Source organism: Mesocricetus auratus, unplaced genomic scaffold (assembly GCF_017639785.1).
Source record: "Mesocricetus auratus isolate SY011 unplaced genomic scaffold, BCM_Maur_2.0 Super-Scaffold_100007, whole genome shotgun sequence".
Classification (NCBI taxonomy): domain Eukaryota; kingdom Metazoa; phylum Chordata; class Mammalia; order Rodentia; family Cricetidae; genus Mesocricetus; species Mesocricetus auratus.
Window position 1 is genome coordinate 84,163,037 of NW_024429191.1, and position 26,744 is coordinate 84,189,780.

A 26,744-nucleotide genomic window follows, 5' to 3' on the forward strand; every position below is an offset into this window, starting at 1 on the left:
ACCCCAAAGACGACGGGGAGGCGGAGCTTGCCGTCGTCACGTGGTTGCACTCCAGCGCTAGGCGGGCCGCACTATTTCTTCGCTCGGCACCGGCGGAGGAATACCTGACCACAGACTCACCGGAAGCGCGGCTCCGAGGCCCCCGGGGAGATCGGCCGGGCTGCTGGGTGACCTGGCTGCCTGGCCGGCCGATCTAAGGACCCTTAAGCGGGATCTTGCCCGCGGGGAATGGTACCTAGAGCCCGCAAACCGCCGCCGAAGCGCGTGCTGCGAAAGGAAGTGCTTCTCTGATGACCAATCAGCAGCGAGAAGCCGTTTTAACGTCCCTCCCTCTCCCAGCCCTCCTTCCCCGCTCTCTGGTTCCTACCCCCTCCTGCCCACTTCTGCTCCCTGCGGTTCGGCCCTTCCAGGACACCGTCGCCGGCGCTCGCTCTCGTCTCGGAGTCCGGCCTCGACTTTTCTTGGCAGTATGGCCAGCTCAGAGGCTGGTGAGTCTCGGCCTGGAGCCCTAGTGTTTGTGTACTGCAGCATCCAGCTGGCCTCGGGCCGACCTGAACCGTGTCTGGGCTTCTGGAGAGGCTCGCGACTGTCGGACTGTAGTCGCAATCGCGCGGGGGAGTGGGGGTGTCTCTGAATTTAGGGTCTCAGCTTTGTGACCTCTTGGGGAACGGACACTTGGGATATGACAGAGAGGTTCGTTGGCGAGGCTGGAACACCCGCATCCTGCTCTGGGACAGCCACAGACTGTCTCCGCTTTTGCTTTGTGGGGACTAAGACGGAACCTTCTTTATTGACTTTTTTTTTGAGGCATAACACTCATAAGATCTTTTGAGTAACCGGCTTTTGTCTAATACTGCCTTTGAAAAGCCCATTGATTCAGTTGTCTAGGACGCTTACGTCCTCTCCTGGACAGCATACAAAATGGTTGTCATGGCTTGGTTTGCTGTGAGACAGGAGCATCGGGAAGGAGGCATAATGGGCATGGTACATTCAGACTATTGTCTCCAGAGTATCTGCCCATCTCAGCCTGGAGATATGTCCAGTTCTAAAGTGTCTTGTTGTAATACCCAGTCCTTTCAGGATACAGATGTTTCAAGCTTTCGGATTATTGCTGAAATCCTTAAATTTGGTCTTGCACTATAGAGGGGAGGGCAAGAGCTGGTTTTTTTTTTTTTTTTTTCGAGACAGGGTTTCTCTGTATTGTTTTGGAGGCTGTCCTGGAAATCGCTCTGTAGACCAGGCTGGCCTGGAACTCACAGAGATCCGCCTGCTTCTGCCTCCCGAGTGCTGGAATTAAAGGCATATGCCACCAATGCCAGGCTCAAGAGCTTTTTTTTTTTTTTTAATTGTGGAACTTGAGCAGTATTAATGTGCTAGTTCAGAGCTTAGCTCGGTGTTTGTTTTCCTCATGTTTACCTCCTTATACAGCAGATATAATAAAAAAGAAAACAAATGCATTAGTGTTGGTGTGGTCTTTATTCCCGTTCCTAACAGCTTAATCACTTGTTTGGGCACCAGAGAGATCTTAACTTACGCAAGATAATTGCATAAAACTATTGGGAATTTGGAGCCACCTCCGTCAGATTCTAGCAACTTCAGATTATCATTTACAATTGTCTTATGGCATTCCTGCTCACCTATAAATGTAACTAAAAACACCCATGTAAGTATTATAAAAATAGTGGTAGATGGAATCTTAGCTTGCAAGAGTAAAAGTTGGATTGACACAATAGTTTCGACTGTATAGAAGCTAGCACAGCATCTTTTGAAAGTTTTTTCCCAGTTGAGTATTTACGATTACACAACAATAGCCCTTTTACAGTTTTTAATGTATATGCTTGGGTGGCAGTGATTTTTTTTTTTAGATGTGCATACGACTTTTTCTATTGCTATTGAAGACTGATCTCCCCCCCTTCTTCCCCAACAGAATGGGTACAAATTGCCAATAACCTTCTTTTTAAATGTCACATACACCTGAGAATACACGAACTTGAAGACTGTGATGCTAATGTTTTTATTGCACTTTATCAATCCATTCTGGGAGAAAAGGTACCAGGTAAGGGTACTGAAAAGTGAGAATAATTTTATGTTTTGGGTCATGAGTGTCCTTTGATAAAGAATTTTGTTTCCCTTTCAACATCTTAGTTCTATCCAACTATGACACTAGTTGCTTTAATGAGTACATGATGGACCTCACCCACAATAACAGCCATGATTAAATAGTTTGGCATTTGAGTTAATCCCCATTTAATCCAATCCCCTGTAATTCATTCATGCCTTTGAGAGTTATTATTTCTGTAACTAAGTTGAGTAGGTCTTGGAAATAACATTACAGTGGAGTGTGCTGGCCAAGCTGGTCTACATAGTGACTTCTAGAATTACATAAACCCTGTCTCAAAAAAAAAAATGCTGTCTGAACTTTGTTAACCTAACTTACTAAGAAGGCAGCAAATGAATATGGCTTACTGTGATTGCTCTTTTAGGTGTCAAATCATTGTGTCTTTCATTAAATACAGAAGATCCCTTATCCTTAGATTCCTTACTGCTTCCTTTGCCCCTTATTGATAAGTACAAATTGTTATAAAATTAATATCCTTTGCTCTCACCACCATTAACTTGAATGAGTGTCTTCCACATTTTCTAGAACAATGCTTTGACTTGTGGTTGTAGTAGCTTGATGTTAGTTTCAACTGTCCAGGATTCATCTTTTTAATGTGTTTTAGACAGGGTTTCTCTATGTAGCTTTGGCTGTCCTGGAACGTGCTCTATAGAGGATAGTCTGGAATTCAGAGATCCACCTGCCTTTTGCTGGGAGTAAAGGCTTGGGTCACTCCACCCAGAGGAGACACTTGCATTTCTATTAAAATCCTTGCATACTCCCCTCTATACTTTAGCTTTTATGCCTATTATTCCCAAATAGGGCATATAAAAGACAACTACTTGAACACCTGCTGTGTATGGTTTGGTGTTCTGGTTTTGGTTTTGAGACATAGTACCACCTGTAGCCTCAGATGACCCAGAACTTACTATGTAGACCAGGCTGTACTTTGCCTCCCAAAAGTTGGAATTAAAGGCATGTGCCACCATATCTGGATGATCTGGGATTTAAGTTTTGCTCTACTTTGTCAAGGAAAGAAGCCCATAGTTAGGGGTTTAAGTATCTTTTTGTTTTGTCTTTGAGACAGGTCTTGTTATATAGACCAGTGTAGTTGCAAACTCATAATACAACTACTGTCTCTCTAGTGCTGAGCTTATAGATGTGTCGTCATACCCAGCCTCACTGCTGTTAGTAGACTCTCTTTTTTTTTTTTTTTTTTTTTTTTTTTGGTTTTTCGAGACAGGGTTTCCCTGTGGCTTTGGAGGCTGTCCTGGAACTCGCTTGGTAGACCAGGCTGGCCTCGAACTCACAGAGATATCCGCCTGCCTCTGCCTCCCGAGTGCTGGGATTAAAGGCGTGCACCACCAACGCCCGGCTAGTAGACTCTCTTAATGACTTGAATTTAAGATCTTCTGTTTATTCCTCTACCTGATGCTTCCATAGAATATATTCCTACATTGGATGAAAAATATTTAACCACACAGAGGTGTTGGCACATACCTTTATTCCCAGCACTTACAAGAGCTAGTTCCAGGACAGCCTCCAAAGCATCAGAGAAATCTTGTCTCCAAAAACCCAAAAAGGAAAAAAGGAATATTTAACCACTATATAAAGAGTATTGAAAAGTAAGTTCAAATCAATAAATGTCAACCAATAGAGAACTCTAGTACATAGAGTTAGGCTCTATAAATCCTGTTTTGAGTTTTTGTATCAGTGGAGTTTATTCACAAGCCTAGTTACAGATGTGTGTGTGTGTGTGTGTGTGTGTGTGTGTGTGTGTGTGTATCTATATCTATATTTTACAACTTGGCCCCTTCAAAGATCTAAAGTGATGTCGTTTTCCCTCCACCACAGACCTCATAGCTATTTCCAGGAGTCAAGAAGATGATGCCCACAATGTACAATCGGTGGTTGATTCACTCGCTTTGGATTACCTTCAGGTCAGCTTGTCTCACATAACAGGTTAGTATATACTTACCCATCAGATAATTATATAGTTTAATTATATGGTGGAATCTTTGCTGTTGTTTAGCTAAGCTGGAACAGGAAAACTGTAACACGTAGCTACAACAATCTGTGTGCCATGCGCCCTAGAAAACTGAACATTGAATCTGTGCTAGCTCTGGGTTGGGAAGGTGTTGCAAGTACCTGTTGTTTGTATTTTGCTTTTTGTAGTAGTTTTGTTTTTTTTGAGACAGGGCTTTTCTGTGTGGCCCTGGCTGTCCTGGAATTCCTCAGTAGATCAAGCTGGCAAGGATCCACCTGTCTCTGCCTCTTGAGTATTGGGTTTAAAGGCAGGTGGATCTCTTGAGTTTGAGGCCAGCCAGGTCTAAGGACTGAACTCCAGGACAGCCAAGGCTACACAGAGAAACCCTTTCTCAAAAGAGCCAAAAAGAAAAAAAAAAGTGTCTGCACTGTGCTTGTTATTTTAAATTGTGCCATGCTGTATATTTGTTGTAGCTAAAAAAACAACAACAACAACAAAAAAAACCACCCAAATGTCCACAGTGAGGGGTTGATTAAATTACAATACCTCGATGGGCTTTGGTGGCACTTGCCTTTAATCCCAGCACTCCGGAGGCAAAGGCAGGTGGATCTCTGTGAGTTCGAGGTCAACCTCGAAAGCAATACAAAGAAACCCTGTCTCAAAAAACCAAAACAAACAAACACAAATAAACAAAAATTACAATAGCTTCTTACAATGCTATGGGAAATGATTGAGGATTTTGTTTTTGTTTTGTTTTTTGGTTTCTCTGTGTAGCTTTGGAGGCTGTCCTGGAACTTGCTCTGTAGACTAAGCTGGCCTCAAACTCACAAAGATCCACCTACCTCTGCCTCCCGAGTGCTGGGATTAAAGGTGTGCGCCACCAACGCCCAGCTGAGGATATTCTTTTTTTTTTTTTTTTTTGGTTTTTCGAGACAGGGTTTCTCTGTGGCTTTGGAGGCTGTCCTGGAACTAGCTCTTGTAGACCAGGCTGGCCTCGAACTCACAGAGATCCGCCTGCCTCTGCCTCCCAAGTGCTGGGATTAAAGGCGTGCGCCACCTACGCCCGGCGAGGATATTCTTAATACAGTTTCATGTTACAGAAGACAATCTTCAGGGTACAGTGCATTAGAAAAAGATGCTACCGTTTGTTAGAACACATGAGGGAAGAATCTGTATGTACTTGATTGCATTCAGAAAGACTTTCTAGAAGAACATGTAAGAGACATGTGACTTTTTTTGGGGGGGGGCTTCCGAGACAGGGTTTCTTTGTGGCTTTGAAGGCTGTCCTGGAACTAGCTCTTAGTCTCAAACTTACAGAGATCTGCCTGCCTCTGCCTCCTGGAGTGCTGGGATTAAAAGTGTGTTTAATGAGTGAGACATGTAACTTCTTAATGGCATCAAACAAAACTGTCATGGATACCGAAAAGGGAGTAATAATTTCCCTTGAACAATTTTAAAACTTAAAAAAAATATTTTGAGATTTATTTTTATTTGATGCGTATGGGTGTTTTGCCAGCATGTGGAGGGCATTGGGTCTACTTGGAACTGGAGTTAGAGAAAATTGTTAGCAACCATTTGGGTGCTGGGGCTTGGGACTCAGTCCTCTGGAAGAGTAGTCAGTGGTTAAGAGCACCAGGCTGGCCTCAAACTCAAAGAGATCCGCCTGCCTCTGCCTCCCGAGAGCTGGGATTAAAGGCGTGCACCACCAACACCCAACTTTATTTTTAATTTTGAACTGCTATTTATTTACAACATTTAGTGAGTACATTTAATTGGTAGAGTACTTGCATAGTGTAGGAGGCCTTGGGTTCAATCTCCACCACCATACACAGAGCCACAGGTACAATTTAATGTAAACTATTTTTAAAGCTTTTTTCCTGAATAATGTGGTGTATACTATATTGCATTCAAAAGAAAACATACCACACGTATTCATAATTGCAGACTGACGAATAAGAATTCTAGTAATGAGTGCTACCTAATGAACACTGAGAATCATAGAAACTTCAAAGTAATTTAATCACAAAAAAGGCTTTGACATTTCAAGGAGATAAATGTTTTATTCTGTTCTTTTGTTTTTTTAGAGACAGGTTCTCCTTTCCTAATTGTCCTTGAACTCATGATGTAGACCAGTCTGGCCTCAAACTCACAGAGATCCACTTGCCTCTGACTCCCAAGTGCTGGGATCAAAGGTGTGTGCCACTACTCCCCAAGGAGTTAACATAGGTCATTTATATCTCTTAATAAGCTGGCAAGAACCATACACTATATATATATATATATATATATATATATATATATATATATATTTTTTTTTTTTTTTTTTTTTTTGGTTTTTACGAGACAGGGTTTCTCTGTATTGTTTCGGAGGCTATCGGTCCAGCCAGGCCTCAAACTCACAGAGATCCGCCTGCCTCTGCCTCCCGAGTGCTGGGATTAAAGGCATGCGCCACCACCACCCAGCTACACTGTATATTTTAATTCAGTTCTAGGTATTGATCACTTTGGAGATGATTAATTTGGAGGGGTGATTTTGGAGTTTCCTTGTAGTAGAATTACCTTATCATCTGAATAAGGACAGTCAGTTACTGGTTGATTTGTTTTAAGACTGCCTCACTGTTTAACCTTGGTTGGCCTAGAACTCAGAGATCCATCCCTAGAGATTGCATCCCTAATGCTGAGATTAAAGCTTTGTGTCACCACACTTAGCTCCTTTTTTGGTTTTTAGACAGACTCTCCAACTGTAATCTGGTGCAAGGCCACCAGTTTCACTAGCTCAGGCTGGCCTCAAAGTCTTGCTCCTCCCACCCCATCTCTTTAGTGCTGGGCTTACAGGCCCAGGTTTCCATGAACAGCTTGGTATTTGTGCTTTATAAACATACTGGAGCAAGGTTGTAAAAACACCTGCTTGTAAAGGTTTTTAGACTAGCGCTGCCCTGACAGCACAGCTCATGGAAAGTTGCAGATCTGCTTACCTCTTCAGGCTGACTGAAGAGCAGCTCTTCTACTGCTGTGTCTCTTGAAGCACTTTCCCCTAGCACGAAGAAGCTCTGTATTCTGCTGGCAATCCAGTTGCTGGGTTGACATCATGTGCTCCCCATCCTGGAAACGGAGAAGTCTGAGTATGCCCTTAGGACACACATATTTTGAGCCAGAAAAAAACATAGCACTTGAAAACATGATTTCTGGTTTGTTATTTCAATAATTAAGAAGCCTGTCAAACCTTGTCTGTTTTTAACAGCAGCAGAGGAAAACATCAGATTTCTGGTTTAGGTTTGCTTTATGTCATGGTCAAAGTAGATGGGCTAGATCCTCAAATAATAGATTTGGAGTCTGCCTTCGTTGTATTTTTTGAGTGCCAGCCATAATTTCCCAGAGGGCAGACAGTACAGGGAGGTAAGTTCCATCCAGACTTGATGTTGGTTAGAATCCACTTTGAATGACGTTAAACAAATTAGGCTTATATGCTTTACCAGCCTACTTCTCCACATTCCACCTTAACATTTATCTGTAGTGTTGTGCTAGAGACTTTCCAAAGATTAACTTCTGGGAACCAGAGTAGAAATCAGCTGGTTGCTCCTTCGGACAGAGACTTAGCTGCTAGGAAAAGGAACATGCTAGTGAGTAATTAAATACCACACTCAACTCCCCAACCCCTTGTTTCTTCAGATATAATCAAACAGCAGAAAACTGATGCTTTAGATAGAATTGCTTTTCCTTGATTAGTTTATACCTGTATTCTCAAACAGCATTCATATGTATTTCAAGGCTTATGAGGTGTAGCAGGCTTTCTTTTGGGCCACCAACCATCTCCCAAATAAAGACACAGAGACTTATTAGTTGTGAATGCTCAGCCTTATCTTATGCTTGTCCCATTCACTTTTATAACTTAATTAACCTGTTTTTCTTCTATGTTTTGCCTTGGGGCTTTTTTATCTTTTCTCTCATTCTGTATGTCCTACTCCACTTCTGGCTGGAGCTGCCTGGCTGGCTAGTCACAGGCGTCTTCCTCTTATTCTCCCTGGTTCTTTCCTCCAAGCCTAGATTCTTCCTCCAACTTAATCTCTCTGCCATCCAGCCCCACCTACACCTCTACTACCTAGCTATTGGGTATTCATCTTTTTATTAGACCTATCAGGTGCCTTAGGTAGGCAAGGTAAAACAAATGCAACACACCTTACCATAGTTAAAGTAAAATTCCACAACAATGAGGCTTTCTGATTTCCTTTTTAAATGTCTTCAAATCCATGTCTTCTGTGTCTAGGAGAAAACATAGTGAAAGGGGATAAGGAATCTATCAAGAATCTCCTAGAAATATTTGATGGATTGTTGGACTACCTGACAGAGCACATCAGTGAAACATCTCACAACAACAGTAAGTTTAAGAGTGGAGGCCAACTTGCTTGTTGCTCTTAGGATGCTGAGTCTCTAATAAAAAAGCAGCTGGTAAATGTAATATAAACTTCCAATTCTTTTGTTCCGAGTGGTTAGAAACTGTCCTATACTCCCATTATATGCTTTGCTAACTTGGATGTGGCTTTTAAATTACGACCGATCAATAATAGAAAGTTGAATCTCTAGTTGAATTATTTATTGTCCTATTTTTGCATGAAATCTCTTGCTCCATGATTTCTTGTCAGAACTGCCATTGTGCATTGTAAGTGAGGATGTTACTGAGGCGTCAGCAGGGAGGACTGGTACAGCATCAGTCTTGAGCCTAAAGTGGCATTTTGTGACAGCCTGAATATTTTTAATCTTACTCTTTGAACAACCCACTTCAGACTTAACATGTGAAATTTCTTTAATGAAGATCGGTATTGCCTTACTTTAAACTTATTTCTTACCTTTGATAAATTCTATATCTAGGAACTGATGGGGGATGCCTTTCTGTATATTGGTTGATGAATAAAACAATGATTGGCCAGTAGTCAGTCAGAAGTATAGGCAGGGCTATGAGAGGAGGAGAATTCTGGGGAGAGGATGCAGAGAGAGGCTGCCAGAGAGATGCCATGGAGCTACTGGAAAGACAGGACTCTGGGCATTCTCCAGTAAGATAAGGCCATGTAGAAATACATAGATTAATAGTTATGGGTTAATAATTAAGTGCTAGCCAGTAAGACGCCTGAGCCATAGGCCAAGACAGTTTATAATTAATATAAACCTCTGTGTGTTAAGAGGCAGAGACTCTCCTAAGAGATTGAGATTAATTAAAGTGGTGAGAGCAGCCAGCTGGTGGTGGCGCACTCCCATAATCCCAGCACCCTGTGTCTGAGGCCAGCCTGATGTACAGAATGAGTTCCAGGACAGCCAGGGCTACACAGAGAAACCCTGTCTCTAAATAAATAAACAGTAAGAGTGGTCCCTACAATTTAATGCTTGACTGAAGGGAGTAGGCATGGCGAGTGCCTGGCTGATGTGGGCAGTGGGGACTGTCTTAGTCACTGTTCTACTGCTGTGAAAGAGACACCATGACCACAGCAACTCTTAGAAAAAGAAAGCATTTAATTAGGGGCTTGCTTACAGTTTCTGAGGCTTGGTCCATTATTTCATGGCAGCCTGCAGAAGTAGTACTGAAGGAGTAGCTGAGAGTTACATCCTAATCCATAAGCAGAGAGAGAGGAGAGGAGAAAGAGAAGAGAAACCTGGCTTGGCAGAGGATTTTGAAACCTCAAAGTTCACTTCCAGTGATACTAGTCCTCCAACAAGGCATACCTCCTCACCCTTTCTAATAGTGTCACTCCTGGTGACTAAGCATTCGGATAAATGACCCTATGGGGCCATTCTTACTCAAACCACCACAGGGCTGGAGGCAGGGGGACAGAACTGGAAGACTGTCCTGTGAGTGCATGCTAATGGAAGGCTGAGGAACATTCCCAGGGTGAGTGGGAGTGAGTTGTGCAGTTGAGTTTTCTCTGTGACAAAACCTTCGTTAGGCAGCCTTTTCTAAGGTTTGGTTTCATTTACACAGCTCCAGAGTCTGTGTATTTGGCAGTATTACCTGGAGCTGATCAGAGTCTTCAAAGCTCCAGTTAACATTAGCAGGAAACAAATGTGTACTGTCATTAGGCAGCTTCCACCAGACACCTACCATTATTTACCACTGAAGGAGGAGGGATTGGAAGGCAGACTTGGGGGTCACTACTTAGTTCTACCCCTTGCTGTGTTGTTGATGTTCTCTAAGCTTTTGTTTGATTTATTTTGAGGCACAGCCTTGAGTAGCCAGTGGTGACCTTCAGCTCCTGCTCCTTAGTCTCCCAGTGTGAGGTACGGTGTGCCTCACTCTACCTGCTCCCAGCCTGTTTCTTTCCAAAGGCTGGGAAAGTTCAGAGGGAACAGTTAGCAACGAGCAAGTGTGGACACCTGTAGTGTGCCTCTCCGTGTCCACAACCATAGTAGTGTGTCCCTGAGTGTGGACAACTGTAGTGTGTCTCCCTGAGTGTGGACAACTGTAGTGTGTCTCCCTGAGTGTGGACAACTGTAGTGTGTCTCCCTGAGTGTGGGTAACTGTAGTGTGTCTCCCTGAGTGTGGACAACTGTAGTGTGTCTCCCTGAGTGTGGGTAACTGTAGTGTGCCTCCCTGAGTGTGGGTAACTGTAGTGTGCCTCCCTGAGTGTCCACAACTGTAGTGTGTCTCCCTGAGTGTGGGTAACTGTAGTGTGTCTCCCTGAGTGTGGACAACTGTAGTGTGTCTCCCTGAGTGTGGGTAACTGTAGTGTGCCTCCCTGAGTGTCCACAACTGTAGTGTGCCTCCCTGAGTGTCCACAACTGTAGTGTGTCTCCCTGAGTGTCCACAACTGTAGGGTGCCTCCGTGAGTGTGAAGCAGACCAAGGGGGCAGACGCAGGACTCTGCTCACCAGAGGCCTCATTCACCATCTCCTGGACTCATCCTGTGACTGGGGGTTGGGGATAGCCTAAGATGGAAGTTTTTATACAAACCATGATGTATCTCTTAGCCTCCGGCTTGGTTGTCTTGGAACCTGAAATGTACTGGCACAATCGTGTCTTTGTGCTGACTTCCTTAATTACGTCAGCTATTCCTTGCAGGTGAAGAGGCGTAAGTTACATGAGCCTGGCTTTAATGGTGGGGCTGGGGAGGTGCTCCATAGGTAAAAGCACTTGCAGCATAAGCTTGATAACCTGAGTCCCAGCCCCAGAACCCACAGGGAAGAGAAACAACTCCCCAGGCTTGCCCTCCGTCCTCCATGCTTGTGTTGTGGTACTCGATCTGACATGCTCCCTGCACACACAAGTGTGCACACAGTAATACTAGAGCATCAGAGCATCGTGGTAACTGGCCAGCCACCTCGGTGGGAAAGCCCTGTGCTTGATTCTTGGTCTTCCAGGAGACTTACTACAGGTGGTAGTTTGTTTTGGTGCTTTAACTGTTTTGCCCTGGCTCAGGACAGGCTGGATATCAACTTATTGTCCGTTTCTATCTCGTTTAAACAGGTGAACCTGTACAGTACTTTAAAGACTCTCGTGGAGAAGAACCCGTGGAAGAGCTAGAGAGCATCAAGGACTTCAAGTCACCATGGAAGAAAGTTTCTTTTGGGAGGTAGTTTGCAATGCCTCTGCATTTCATCAAACAGTCGAACTTCCTTCCCATCGTCTAAGATTAAGCCCAGTTTAATTGTCCCTTCCAAAATCTAATGTGAATATTGTACTAACTTGACTGAGGGAGTTTTCAGAACCTTGAACTCTATTTAATAATCTAGTGCTGATGCTCAAATTTAACTACCTGCTAATTTTTAATTTTCCTCTTAATCATCAATTTTTTCTTTTTGAGACAGGGTTTTATATAACCTGGGTTGGCCTTGAACTCACTGAGCATGACTGAACTCATCTTCCTGCCTCCACCTCCAAAATGTTAGATTTGTTTGTTTGTTTTTGAGACAGGTTCTCTGCATAACCCTGGCTGTCCTGGAACTCTCTCTGTAGATCTGGCTGTCCTCAAACTCAGAAATCCCCCTGCCTCTGTCTCTTGAGTGCTGAGATTAAAGTCGTGGGACACCACACCCTGCTCCTGCCCCTTTGTTTGTTTGTTTGTTTGTTTGTTTGTTTGATTTTTCAAGACAGGGTTTCCCTGTGTAGCTTTGAGCCTGTTCTGGAACTAGCTCTTGTAGACCAGGCTGGTCTCAAACTTGCAGAGATCCATCTGCCTCTGCCTCCTGAGTGTTCTGTTTTTACTTTAAAAAAAATTTTTTTACATTGCAGTCCCACTTCCCCCTCCCTCCTCTCCCCTTCTCCTCCCATCTGCTCCTTGGAGAGAGTAAGGCCTCCCCTAGGAAGTCTACTAAATCTGCCCCATGGTCTCGTTGACCCGGCCTTGAACTTACACTGTAGCGCGGTGGTTGGCCTCTGACCTACAGCCATTCTCGTGCCCTTCCTCTCGTTCTTTTTTTTTGTTATCATGCCCAACTCATGAAAATTTTGATTTTTTTCATCATTAGATTTAAAAACAAAAAGAGCAAAAGTGAAACTATTTGAGATTTAAAAAAAGCTTTTTTGAGATTCTTGTAGCTCAGGCTGGTCTAGAACCTGGTGTGCAGTCAATCAAGGATGGGCCACATTTAATTACGATGCCCCACTCCACCTCCCAAGTACCATGTTCAGTTCTAGTCTGTGCTGGGAATTGAACCCAGGGCTTTCTGCATGCTAGATAGGCACTCCACCAACTGAACTGTATCCCCACCCCTTAAAAATGTTTGCTGTACTGGTAGTGATTCACGCCTTTAATCCCAGCACTCCGAGGCAGAGGCAGCGAATCTCTTTGAGTGTGAGGCTGGCCTGGTCTACAGAGTGAGTTCCAGGACAGCCAGGCCACAAAGAGAAACCCTGTATTAAAAACCCAAAAATAAAATTCTTTTCAAAAAAAAAGGAGAGAGAATTTGCTGCAAAAGTAAAGCTTTGCCTGGATTCTATAATCCTGCAGTCTTAGGTTCACCAGCGTTCGCTGTCCTTTTAATCCTTGACACATGAAACGGTTTCTACCTTGTGTAACACTGAAAACCAAACAGATAAGAGGCAAAAAAAAAATTCTTCCTTTCTGTGAATAAACCAAGGGCCATTGTCGTCAGCAAGTGCTACATTGCTGGACTACATCAAAGGCTGTAGTCTGTACCTAGGAATGAGCTGTCCTTTGTAAGCCCATGGTCACTGTTTGAAACACTCTCCGGAGGCAAACAGACAATAGTGAGACAGACCTTTTTCAGGTGTTCCTTCTCATCTGATGCTTTGGGGCCTACCTGGGATGAAGATGAAGCAGAATCCACAGGTGAAATGATTAGGCTTGGAGACACCGCACATACCTTTTCCCTAAGAAGTCAAGGTGAGTAGACAAACTTTCAGTATCAATTGTCATTTGTCTCACAAAAATGCAATCACACAAGTTAAAGTTGAGATGAATAGAGCCCCAATTAGACATCTGCTTGGAAGTCACAGAATACATGTCACCATTGCCCACTAAACAATGAACTGACAGAGCTTTGTGAGATCGCTGGCTCATGCAGTCAGTGCATGCAGAGCTATCATAGAATTTGTGGGGCAAAATATGTAGAAGATGATGGATGCAGCTTTGAATGAACTTAGTCACACCTTTGGAGTACCCCACTATAGTTTTCTGAACTGGCCCACTTTTTCATGATTTGAACTGACAAGGTCATGCTGGAGGTACCGATGTTTCAGCCACATGTCTCACAATCCATTGCTGCGCACCGAGTGCCTCTCGGGCTCCAGCTGTGCACCCCACTGGGCCTCATTCTCCCCACCCCACCTCCTCGTCTGTCCTAGCCGGTGCTCCTCTCTGCCGCACACTGCTCCATCTGCCCAGCCTCACCCACCTGTGTCAGGCTCTGAGGCAGTGCTCCCATGGGGTGGCCTTCCCTGTATCTCCTTAACACCATTCACACCCTGCATGGGAGATGACAGTCCGTTAGGAACCCTGAGGTCCTGGGAGAGTGGCCAGGCCACACTCACCCATCACGTGCTGATTCAGGGTCTTCCCAGTGCTGGCACCGGTGATGGGAGGGATACAACAGCCACAGAGCCCACCTTCAAGGCCTGACAGTCTGTGTAATGGAAGGATGAAAAGGTTACTGTAGAAATAGGTAGAATAAATTGCGATTCAAGAGGTCTTCACTCTCACAGCTGTGGGCTTTGTGACTTTGGACAAGACCCTTTTCTGAGTTTGGTTTTTGTCCCTGTAAATGAGGGAATTGGACTAAACCACTTCTGTAGTCCCTGTCAACATTAATACTCTGATCCCAAAGAGTCATATTTGAAGGGACAGCAGCAGACCAAAAGACAGGAGGAAGGGGGGGTCTAGAATGGTGTCTGTGGTCTCAGATGCCATGGAAAATGTGCAGCTGCAAACTCTGACTCTTCCTGAGCACTGACATGTTACAAGTGGGGAATGTCGGTCTGGGGCCAGCCAGATGGCTCATCCAATAATGGTGCCTTGCCACCACGCCTGATTGCCCAAGCTCTATCCCAAGGACCGAGTTAGGACAGAGCTCACAAGTTATCTTCTAATCTTCATATGCACACCTTGGTACTCAATGCACAAAATAAATAAAATACAAAAAGTTACGGAGTTGCAGAGGTATGCCATGCTCTATTTTATTGTATTCTGTGCTGGCTAATTTATGTCAACTTGACACAAGCTAGAGTTATCGGAAAGGAGGAAGTCTCAATTGAGATAATGCTTCCAGAAGATCTGACTGTAGATAAGCCTGTAGGGCATTTCCTTCCTTCCTTCCTTCCTTCCTTCCTTCCTTCCTTCCTTCCTTCCTTCCTTCCTTCCTTCCTTCCTTCCTTTCTCTTTTCCTAAGACAGGGTTTCTTCGTGTAGCTTTGTAGACCAGGCTGGTTTTGAACTCACAGAGATCCATCTGCCTCTGCCTCCTGAGTGCTGGGATTAAAGGCGTGCACCACTACTGTCTGGCATGGGAAAACTTTTAAACTAAGATTTTAATTAAGACTTAAAGAGCAAGAATAAAAAAAAGAAAGGCTGGCTATAGTGTTTGGGTTTCATGTGACAAAGGGCAGCTTCCTTTTATATTAAGATGTCAGCTGTCATTCATTGTAAATTAGGCTTCAATTTCTGAGCCCCAAGTTTGAGGTAATGGTACTAGCCACAACCCTGCCTTCATACAGCAGCAACTATTTCTCTAAAGCAGAGAAATGCAAGACTGATAAAGCCATACTCAGGCTGTGGAGACGGGTAACTGGTATCTTGAGCAGTTGGGACAAATATCTTTTGAACATGGTGTTCCTATCGGCTGGTAGTATATTTAGCAAACTACTTTATAATTTAAAATTTTAACTTTAAGACCCTCTTTCCTAGGTGCTCAAAATTCCATGGACATGCAGTCTAGTGAAGTTCTAGCTTCACCAGGCAGTAAACCACATGAGGAAGTGTGGAACCCCATCTCATCCAGTTTTCTGTCCAGGAACGGGACAACTTTTGAAGGTGAGTTGTAATGGACTTTTAGTTCTTTACACTACTCTAGCAGTGTGTGTCGATGCTGCCGTGCCAGTATGTAGGCTGGAGGGCAACCGAGAAGTGCAGCGTCCCTTTCCTGTAGGTTCTGGGGACTGGCCTTACGCCATCTGGATTGGCAGCAAGCACCTTTGCCTGCTGACCCATCTTGCCAGCCCATGTGCTGTGTTCTAATTAAATTAAAATACATTCCTAAACTGAGCCTGGTGGCTGATGCCTATAATCCCAACACATGGGAAGCTGAGGCAGGTGAGTTGCTGTGTAAAGTTTGAGGATATAGAGTGACTCCTAGGACAGTAAGGCTGTTGTACAATGAGATGCTTTTTTCAAAAACAACAAATTGTATAGTCATTCCTGGCCTGGGGCTGTAGTTCAGTGGACACATGAGGCCCTGGGTTCCATCCCCAGCATCTCACCTAATGTGTGTATGTAAAATCATTTATTTTCAGGGATTCCATTGTGAGATCTCTGTAATTTCTCTTAACAGCAGAAACCCCTTCTGTGAGTATGGTTACAAGTGCCAGAAAATTAGGTGAGCCAATCCGAGCTGCCGTTCCCTTACATCCCCCCTACCATCCTTCTGAGCCTCGAGCACCTTGTCCCATCGGGAGGGAATACCTCCGCTCAAGTCACTACTCATCTGCTGTGACCTCTGGAGAGCACTCGACACTTTCTGTGGTAAGTGGAAAGGTCTTCTTATAACTAACTAGAAGCCCATGTATTACTTAATTTTTGCTGTTGGTGATTGATTAAACCCAGAGCCTTGGGTATACTGAGCTCACACAGTCCCACTGATCTATACCCTCAGCCCCAGAAGTCCATCTACTTAAAGAAGTCTCCATACAATGGTTGTCAGATATATTAATCAGAGATACAGACCTGACATCATAGCACTTGGGAAGCTAAGAGGAGGATCACTGAGAATCTGAGGCCAGGCTGGGCTACATAGTGAGACCCTCTCAAAAAATAAAAATAAAAAAATAAAACAAAACCAATTTTTGGTTTTTTGTTTTGTTTTGGCTGTCCTGGAACTCACTCTGTAGACCAGGCTGGCCTCAAACTCACAGAGATCCACCTGCCTCTGCCTCCCGAGTGCTGGGAATAAAGGTGTGTCATACTTGAAATTTATCTCAGTAGGCTGGGGATGTATCTTAACTGGTAGAGTGCCTGCCTGGAAAACACAAATCTCCAACCCTGTAAACCCTGTGTGGTGGTACATGCCTGTAACCAACCCCCAGGGAGTAGAGGCAAGAAGACTAGAAATTCACATTTATCCTCAGCTATAAGAAACCCTGTCTTAAAAAAAAAAATGTTGGGGCTGGAGAGATGGCTCAGAGGTTAAGAGCACTGGCTGTTTTTCCAGAGGACCCAGGTTTGATTCTCAGTACCCACATAGCAACTCACAACTGTCTCTGTAACTCCAGTCCCAGGGGTTTGGAAATCCTCGTCTGACTTCCAAGGGCACCCATTCATGCATTGCACAGATGTACACTCTGGCAAAATACACAAAATAATAAAATAATTCTTGGAAGAAAAAGTTGACTTCTGTGTCTCCCTGCAGGCTCTTATCCTAGGCAGAGACAAGAGTAACCAATGTAAGAAAGAGTTGATGAAGTAGAATTAAATATCAAACAAGTGCTGCTTTACCACAGCTGTGGTGACACAGGCATGCAGTCCCAGCCCTTGAGAGACTGACAGAACAGCGTAGTGAGTGCCAAGCCAGCCTGGGCTACTTAGTGAGTTCCAGACCAGATATGAGACCCTCTCTCCAAAGAAAAACCCAAATAAATATTGTCTAGACAGTTCCCTTAAGGTTAAGAAATAAACTATTAAAAATATTGTCAGAGCCGGGCGTTGGTGGCGCACGCCTTTAATCCCAGCACTTGGGAGGCAGAGGCAGGAGTGAGTTCCAGGCCAGCCTGGTCTACAGAGTGAGTTCCAGGACAGCCAGAACTGTTAAACAGAGAAACCCTGTCTCGAAAACAAAAGACAGAAGAAAAGAAACAAGCTAAGCATTTGTGTTTGGGAGGGCTGCACCGTTGTCTCGAGTGCTTCTGGACAGTTTCTGTTGACTCCAGGTGCTTGTGTGGCAAGCACTTTACTGGCTGAGCCATCTCCTCAGTGTCTCAAACCACCTTTCCTGTTTAAATAGGAACCAGATGATAAAGTTGTCTTAACTTCCGTGTTATCTAAAGATGATGAACAGGATCCATGTCTAGCTCCGGCTCAAAGCCCCAGGACAAGGAGGCTTCCTAAAGGGAAAAGGTAACTGCTGTGGGTTTCCTGCTTACTGTCTGTTGTAAAGGGATCTGAAAGTGTCGGGGCTGGTGAGGCAGTCAGGGTGCTTGCTGCCCAAGACTGGTGACCCTTGGAGCCCGTGTCAAGGTAGATGGAAACATACTCCGTGACAAGTCACTCCCCCCATAATAAAGATTTTCTTTAAAAATAAGAGTCTACTGGTTCTCAAATGCTAAATTTGTAAATTAGGAAGTATTAGTCATTTTGAAACAAGTAGTGTGTACTTGGTAGTTAATTGTCATTGACCATTTTATTACAGAAATGGAAACAGAGCTGTGGCCTCTTCAGAGTATTCACTTTTCCCTCAGAAGGCCAGGAAGCGGCTAACAGAGGAAGAGCTGCGTGCAGTATCAAAGAAACTCTCTCAGCGGCTCTCTGAACTAGACTGGGCAAGTCTCTGCTTTTAATCTTGGTTGGGGTTTCTGTGGAAGACACTGGTCTCCCTGCCTCAGTGAAACCCACGCTTAGGTATTGGGGGGCGCTGTGTGCTGGGTGTTGTTAAAGAGTCCACAAGTGGAGCAGAGAGACACGGAGTGGCGTCGAGCCTTCCTTATGAGACCAAGCATGCATAAACCTCATTGAATTTTGATGAGAATGGAATCTCATCATTGGTCTGTAGATCTATCTATACATACCTTTGTTACGAAAACATGTATAATATTAGATCAAAGCTTCTCAAATAGTGGGGTAACAACATTGAAGGATTGCATTAAACCTGTGACTTTCTGTGAAATTGAATGGTCTATAACACTGATAGCCACTTTTTAAATTTTTTTTTTAGACAGAGTCTTAACTGTGTAGCCCTAGATGGTCTAGATCTTTGTAATTCTCCTTCCTGAGATCAAGTGTGTCTACCCATGCTTTAAATGTTAGCTATAGAGCACTGAGGAGACCAAGGCACAATGAAATGCTGTCTCAGAATAAAGTAAATGAAATTAAAGCTGTAGGTATATAAGATAATGTGCATAAGTATCCAAAAGCTTGGTATTAGTGACTGTCGAAGACAACTTTTAGAAGGCCTGTTCTCTACCACTTTGTTTCCTGCTGAAGTCAAGTGCAGATACTGAAAGGGTTTCTCCACAGATGTTAAAAAATGCTCTGGGCGATCGAGCAACAGACAAGGCTGATGGTGACACTGGAGATGAAGAGGTGTACAGTGGGAGCGAGGAGACACTGTCACAGCATAGTGACAGCATCATGGAGTACGGACCAAAGAAGCCTAGGCCAGGTATGTAACCCAGAGAGGCCTAGAACCAAGTGTCCATGATAACTTCTCAGGTAGTTCCATGTGTTAATGGCAGTTTCATTTTATATAAGGATCAAAAATAATAGCAATTTCAAGTTGGTATTCTTACTGATATTTCTGTACTGTTACAGTTTATATATTTTCTATATATACACTATTTTCTTCTAAAACTTTACATTAACACTATATGTCCTGCAGACTTGCTTTATTCTGTTAACACAAATGTTTGATGTTTAACGATCGAGTTCATTCATTTGAGCTGCTACACAACTGAATCCACAGTGTGCCAATTAGCATAACGAGTGGTACACTGCTCATTAGAGGACTCAGTGTTTAGTCATGTTAGCGTGTTGTAAGCTGTGTGTATTGTATGTGCTTACCTTCCATCCTCAGAACCCAGGCAGGTAAAAGACTAGTGGACTCACAGTCTGTGTGCTACTCACCTCACAACCAAGAACCAAGGGCACTTGCTTTCCATAGAACCCTGTGCGTGCCGTGTATCCCACATGCTGAACCAACCCAAAGGAAGTAAGTAATAGATTGGCAAGGTTGGCTGCCACTGAGGTGGAAATACCCTCTGTCACAACACCAGCTTCTTAAATGTGTGCTGGTGATCTTGTCTAAACAGCAAGCATATCCCCTCCCCCATTCCCAACAGTCTGTTTGCTTGGTATGACTAAACACACAGCTACACATTAGGAGAGGGCACATTTAGCACATTAGCTTGGCATTCTCATTCTCTTTAGATTCAGTTCCAGCGGAACATTTCTGACTGCCAGGAACTAATGGCAAATGGCTTTTTTGTGTTGCAGGATTTTCCATGTCCAGAAAGGCACCTTACAGGTCCCATTCACTGTCACCATCTTCAGGAAACAAACATAGACAATTAGAGAAAGAGAGCAAAACGCAGTACAAGTCTAAAGGAACAGACAAACACAGATTCCAAGCAAAGGTATGCGCTCATTCCTTGACTAGAGTTGGGCAGCAGGCAAGTACCATTTCCCTCAGTTGGACACTACAATGAGCATGAATGCATGGCAGAGGATTATGTAAAATAGTGTATGTAATGTAGCATATATCCCCATTAAAGATAGTCATTAAATCATCAAAAAATAAACTCGTCAGTATTCAGTGGATAAAGGAAGACAAGGTTCAGTATGGCCTGAAAGAAGGATCTTCAGAAAGAAGTCATAGGTAAAGGGAGTTAGGAAAGACACTGTGGGAAGAGAAAGTTGCTCCTAAAGGAGGTGGCTGGGAGCTCAGCTTTTAAGAGGACCCAGATAGGATTTCCAGCACCCACATGCAGCTCACAACTGTCTGTAACTCTAGTTCCAGTGGATCCGACACTCTCTTCTGGTGTCCACAGGCAACAGGAGGTTGACCCATTGGTTAGTTGTGGATTTCTGCATCTGCTGAACTTGGTATTTTTACAATAGGAATCTAGATTAATTTTTTCCTTCCTTTACATTTGCACATTTCTGACAACTGTTATATGCCCTTATTCTTTCTAGGCATTAACTGAAGCATTTGAACGGGAACTAAGAAAAAATAAAGTTCAAGAGAACATTGGACTTCGAGGGATAAGTGACGATGAGGAGGAAACAGTGGGTAAAAATCTCCAGCTCTAATAAATGCAGACAGTTAAAGTACAGAGGTGACCTTTTTAAAGGGACAAGGGACCCAGCAGGGCCCAAGCCGTTTAGCGCTAGAAAAGGGCAGGATTTCCTCGGACTCATGGAGTAAGTAGTCAGTCAGGTTGCTTAGATACAGGAAAAAATGGCTCCAAAGAGGACTAGTGGTTTTCCTTCCGCCTCAATTTTGTTTGGCCTAGGTTCTTGCATACCAGTTTGTAAAGGGTTAAAACGGATCTAGGTGACAAAGAGGAGGAAGGGGTGACAGGATTCCAGACACTGTACCTAACAGTGAGAACCCAAGTCTTTGCTTCCTGACCTTCAAAAGATGGTTCCCAACTGGGTGTGGTGGTGCACACCCTTAATCCCAGAACTTGGGAGACAGAAACAGGAGGATACCTGTGGTTAAGGCCACTCTGGTCTACATAGTGAATTCCGGGACAGTTGGGACAGTTCCAGGACAGTGGTTCCTGAACTACATGAGAGTGCGGGACACTGATGCGAATGCCCTAGCGAAAGCTGGACAAAAGTGCAGTAGACCTAAAACATCTGTGCAATTGCTGGAGCGCTTGTTAGATATTTATTGTTCATGTGCATTGAGGTTTCTGCCTGTATGTGTATGTCTGTGTAAGTATCAGGAACTGGAGTTAAAGTCAGTTGTGAGCTGCCATGTGGTGCTGGGAATTACACCCACGTCCTCTGGAAGAGCAGCCAGTGCTCTCACCCTGAGCCATCTCTCCAGCCCTTGAGTTTTTTATATACAGAGAAGAGGTTGTCAAAGAAGCTAGCATGTGGAAATTTCAATAGTAGTTGTTATTTAGAGTTTGGGACTATGGTTACTAAAACTAGGGGGAAAGCCAGTTTTTGGGAAGAGAGAAAAAGATTATGAAGGTGGTTGGTAGCCGGGCATTGGTGGCTCACGACTTTTAATCCCAGCATTTGGGAGGCAGAGGCAGGTAGATCTCTGAGTTCGAGGCCAGCCTGGTCTACAGAGCGAGTTCCAGGACAGCCTCCAAAACAAGACAGAGAAACCTTGTCTCGAAAAAACAAAAAAAGAAGGTGGTTGGCTAAGGTTAGTTAGGCATTTTGTCAGTATATCGTTTGAGGTGATTGTGTAAAGCATTTTTTAGGCCCCTTTCTTATTCTGTCCGTTTTCATCTGCCTCTAAGGAAAAAACACACAGAGAAGCCATTCCTAAAGGAACTCCAAAACAGAGTCAGATCCAGAGGATTTACTCCAGAAAAACTGCAGCTCCAAGTCCAAAAGGTGGTTCCCTGAAGTCAAGCAAGGCAGCTCCGAGTAAGCCTCCACTGTCCTCACGGCAGCTGCAGCCTCCGGATGTGACTGCTGCATTCCGGGGGCTGCTGGGACGGACAGCCACCAGTTGGCTGCTGAGAGACCCTCTGGTAGTACTGCCATGCGGCTGGGTTTTTCTGTAACCAGAATCAAACTCCTAAATGAGGTGCCTTGTGGAGTCACCTACGGACACCAAAAGAATGGCCAGGGCACTTGCTGCTGCTCCAGAGGGAGCCTCTCTCTTCCCTCATTCTAGTCACTTTTTTTTTTTTTTTTTTTTTTGGTTGCCCTGTTTCTGGGAAGTTGGGGGAAGGCACTGGTGCTTCAAGGCAAGCAGATGGCCTCTCAGCCTCTGTGGGGTGACAGTTGGTGCTGCTGAGTTAGGCTGTGCTACAAGGAAACAAGGTCAGGTGAAATGCCAGGCTTCCAACTGTATCCCATCAGGTGCCTTTTTCTTCTGACCACATGCCTACCAGGAAGTGGAGTGTCTTCCGTTTTCACACACAGGAAGCATCTGCCCACAGGCCCCGAGGCTGCAAAGGAGTTAGGATGGATTCTTCAGGATTAGGGTTGGAACTATAGACTTTTCATCCTCAGCAGGGATGCAGAAGTACCCAGGACACTGCAGATGGTTCTTTTTAGGACCAGCACCTGAGAGTAGCTTAGTCTAGCAGGCAGCAGGGGATGAGAGTTCTTCTAGAAAGTTGGTTAGAGTAACAGCATCTCTCATTATCTCACAGTGAAAGTAAATGAATACAGCCTTCTGCCCCTGATGCTGGAACAGTTTCCATTTCTCTATGTTTCTGACCCAACCCTGACCAAAATGTGGAAGCAGCAAATCGCACAGGTTGAGCAGCTCAAAAGAGAAGCATGGAGAGAAAACCGATCAAAGAAGAAACTCCAGGATGAAGTAAGCTACTGTCTGTTTGAAGCATAAACATGAATGCACACTGGGAAAGCATGTCCTTGAACAGCGTTATTAACCTTACTTTGTGTTCACCTTAAAGATAGAAGAGGCCCTGAGAAGGCATGACCTCCTGACGGCCCTTGCCAAGAAAGAATACGAACATAACAAGAGATTGGTATGTCAAGAACAAACTGGGCAGTGTGATTTTTCTTTATTTGTGCCAACTGGGCAACAGAATTCTAGCACTGGCCTGTGGGAGTGTCCAGGGCTTTAACTCAAGACTGCTGATGGGCAAGATGCATGCCACATTGCAGACAGCACTGAAAACACATCCACCAGCTGCTGCAGAGCTCCTTGTCCTGCTCTCTGGCTGCTTTTCACTTCTTTATAGTAACAAATTAAAGATGGTATTTTCTGAGATGAGAAACTTAGGTTTTCAGACATAATGTGACTTGCCTGGCTTTGTCTCTAATAAGAAAAAGGCATAGTTGAAATTTTATCCCATTTCTGTCTGAACCTCCACAGCCCATCTAGGGCTTAGGAATTGTAGCTTAGTGTTCTTTGGTCTCCTGTCTTCTCAGAGCCTAGGTAGAGAGCCAGTTTTTGTTATAATTTGGATTGATTGGAAATTACTCCTTTTTTTTTGTTTTTGTTTTTGTTTTTGTTTTTTGAGGCAAGGTTTCTCTGTGGCTTTGGAGGCTGTCCTGGAACTCAGTCTTGTAGATCAGCCTGGTCTCAAACTCACAGAGAATCCGCCTGCCTCTGCCTCCCAAGTGCTGGGATTAAAGGCTTGCGCCACCACTGCTGGGCTGGAAATTATTCTTAACATTGTCTCCAGTTAGTATAATGAAAGGAAATGACAGAGCCTCTTCCAAATGAAGAGATTTAAAAATGTTTAGTTGGTTGGGATAAGTCATGGAAATGTTAACTTTAAAACGTGATCTCCTAAACTGCCTGTGGGTCTTCACTGTGGTGAGACCATCAGACATGACAGAGACAAAAACCACCATGGGCTCAGTAGTCCTCAGGGCCTGTTCACTCTGCACATTGGGACCTGTCAGTGCTGCTCTTCGGATCGAGGTGATAAAGCTATAACCCTGAATAACTTGTGTGGGCTAGTGGTCTTTCCTGTATGCCCAGCTTAGAGCTAGAAGACATTCATGATGGGAGGTTGAGGGGATAGAAATGGATGTTCTAGCTTGTCTTATTCCCCTCTTCACTAGCAAGACTTCAAGGACCGAATTCATAGACAAAGGTTGACCCAATCAAAGATAAAAGAAAATCGTCAACAAATTGTTCGTGCCCGAAAATACTATGATGATTACAGAGTTCAGTTGCGTGCAAAGATGATGAGGATGAGAACCCGGGAAGAAATGGTTTGTCTACCTTACCTTTCCGTCTGTCTGTCTAGCTCTGCTAAGGTGAATGTGGTGTATGTTTGAGGAGCAATCCAGGTTTCAAATGTAGCCGGGAGGACTTGTTTGACCAGGCTTCATTACCCAACTGCACATCCCACCTCCTTAGTCTTCATGACCCTCCTGACAGGGCGCAGCCTTAATCCCCTTTCCTGACATGCACAGTACAGTGCCCGTGGGGTTTGGAAGCATACTGCAGATGCTGGTAAATAAGGTATGCTTGCATGATACAGGACATCCAAGGAATAGCTATGCTGTGAGCTGTTCCCACTAGATACACTGATTGTCCCATTCTAATCAATGTTTGGGGACCCAAATTACTGGCAAATTTTATTTCTACAGTAAAACTTGATCATGGTTAAACTGGATTAAATACAGACCAAATTTTTCTTGAGGAAGATACTGCTCTGGCTTGTGGAGGTTAAGTAACTTGCCTAAGGTAATGAATGTATGGCTGTCAGCAGTAGCCTTTTATCAAGACTTCTCCCTTATGAAGGGAAGACAACTGGTATGTCCAGACCTCTTCAACAGTTGTTTTACGGTGGCTGCTCAAGTCTGACCCTTCACCTTCAACTGAGTACTTACTGAGGTGCAGAAGCATTTGTTTCCATCTTGCTTTATATACAATGAGTACTTGAGAATTCTTTTCTGAAGGCTTGGTGGGAAGTGCAAATTAAAATCCCAGCACATACCACTCTCACACACTAAGATGACGAGAAGAGAAGAACTGAAGGAAGACATGGAAAAGATGGAGCGCTCATGCAGGGCTGGTGGGGTTGTATGATGTGTGATTGCTTTTGGAAAGTCTGGCAGTACTTCTAAAAGGTATAGGGTCAATACCTTTGGATGGATGCAAAAATGTGTATGTGTATATACAGCCATATCCACATAGCAACCAAGACTGTAAAAGCTAAAAGGGGTCCATGTCTGTCAGCTCAAGAATTTGTGAGCAAAATTTATATTCACATAGAGTGACAAAAAGTGACACAACTAATATGTCTGTAAGGAGTCTGACTTTCAAAACATCCAGGTTAATTTACAGCTGTGTGTAGAATAGGCAAATGCACAGAAAAGGAGGAGAGAATGCAAGCCGTGCTGATGACTGGGGTTTCACATCTGAGATGATGGAAGCGTTTGAGACTGGTGCTGGTCATGCAGTTCCGAGTCTACTAAAACCTACTTGTGATGTATTATGTTTTAGGAGAGTTAATTTTATATATGTGAACAATGAGTAAAGCTGTTATTTTGGAAAAGCCATTGTGAAATGCAATTAGTATATACCTCTAGCTAAGCAAAATCATATTCCTTAGTGAAGAGTGCAATCTAATTAATGATTAAAAAACCAACAGATCTTTAAGAAACTATTTGAAGAAGGTTTACAAATTCAGAAGCAAAGACTACGAGACCTAAGAAACTACGCCAAAGAGAAACGTAACGAAGAAAAGAGACAGCACCAGAATGAACTGGACTCGATGGAAAACTACTATAAGGACCAGGTGGGCTTGCTGGTGCCCCTATTAGTGTGCTTGATTCAAGCCACCTATTATCAGGTTGCCTTAGTTCATTGCTGGTTAATATGCAAATTAACAGAGCTCTGCAGCACCATAAAGGCTACACTGATCATTTAGAAGGCAAATTAAGATGAAATAAGCTAGTCCCTGGCAACAGTACACAATAGTGCTGTCCTATTTCTATTAAAATTTAAGATGAAATATTAAGAATAATTGCACTGTGATGGAAGATTTGGCTGTTTGTTTTTTTCTTTCCTACAGTTTTCATTGCTGGCAGAAGCCATATCACAGGAGCGTCAGGAACTCAAAGCAAGAGAGAAATCTCAGGCTCAGGTAATAATTAACAGAACAGGAATTAGGACTATTCCTAAAAGGAAATGGAAAGTGTTACTAACTTTAAAAGAATGGAGAGAATGTGAGTAAGAGAATCCATCTCTGCTCTAACATACCTGCTCTGGTCTCAGAGGAGCCTGCACAGGTGGGGGTGAGTCTGGAGCTGCAGACTGACAGGAGCACTCTGTTTCAGACGTTACATAAGGTGAAGAGGGAACTGAGAGCTAAGATGGAGAAGGAGATCCAGCAACTGCAGTACTTGATAACCCAGAACGACGACGATGCTTTCTTCCGGGAACTAGAAGCAGAGCGTTTCAGAGCTCGGCTGCAGCTGGCTTCCTTCCAGTACAGTAAAAATCCTTTTCCAAGAGGCCAAACATCATAGGGGAAGTTTCTAGAGACCTTAATAATATGAACAGAGCTAGACCTGGGCCAGTAAACTGTCTAATCCAGAATTATTTTTCCATGTTTTATGTAGTCACGTCAAAACTTATTTTTTAAATAAAAACTATTTTTCTTAAA

At 43.9% G+C, this 26,744-nt stretch overlaps 1 protein-coding gene across 2 annotated transcripts; it reads left to right on the forward strand.

The window, feature by feature from the left end:
* The first annotated feature begins 360 nt into the window (after positions 1-360).
* Cep95 (centrosomal protein 95) lies at positions 361-26,744 on the forward strand. Of its 2 annotated transcripts, none has more exons than XM_005070002.4 (20): positions 361-488; positions 1,928-2,056; positions 3,953-4,060; positions 8,350-8,460; positions 11,536-11,641; positions 13,299-13,414; positions 15,430-15,555; positions 16,073-16,263; positions 17,738-17,850; positions 18,143-18,272; positions 18,967-19,111; positions 19,942-20,081; positions 20,641-20,733; positions 21,930-22,059; positions 22,797-22,966; positions 23,064-23,138; positions 24,187-24,339; positions 25,728-25,874; positions 26,151-26,222; positions 26,416-26,744. In XM_005070002.4, the coding sequence occupies exons 1-20, from the start codon at positions 470-472 to the stop codon at positions 26,605-26,607; spliced, it is 2,466 nt and encodes an 821-aa protein (XP_005070059.1). In that variant the 5' UTR covers positions 361-469; the 3' UTR covers positions 26,608-26,744. The 2 variants fall into 2 exon arrangements, with proteins under 2 accessions (XP_005070059.1, XP_021082800.1); XM_021227141.2 differs by having other exon boundaries at positions 16,076-16,263.

Bases quoted from the DNA above. Each gene is read 5' to 3' on its own strand.
- Cep95 (XM_005070002.4), top strand. The intron at 22,967-23,063 runs GTAAGCTACTGT...TTCACCTTAAAG, and splicing joins AGAAGAAACTCCAGGATGAA to ATAGAAGAGGCCCTGAGAAG. The intron at 23,139-24,186 runs GTATGTCAAGAA...CCTCTTCACTAG, and splicing joins ACGAACATAACAAGAGATTG to CAAGACTTCAAGGACCGAAT.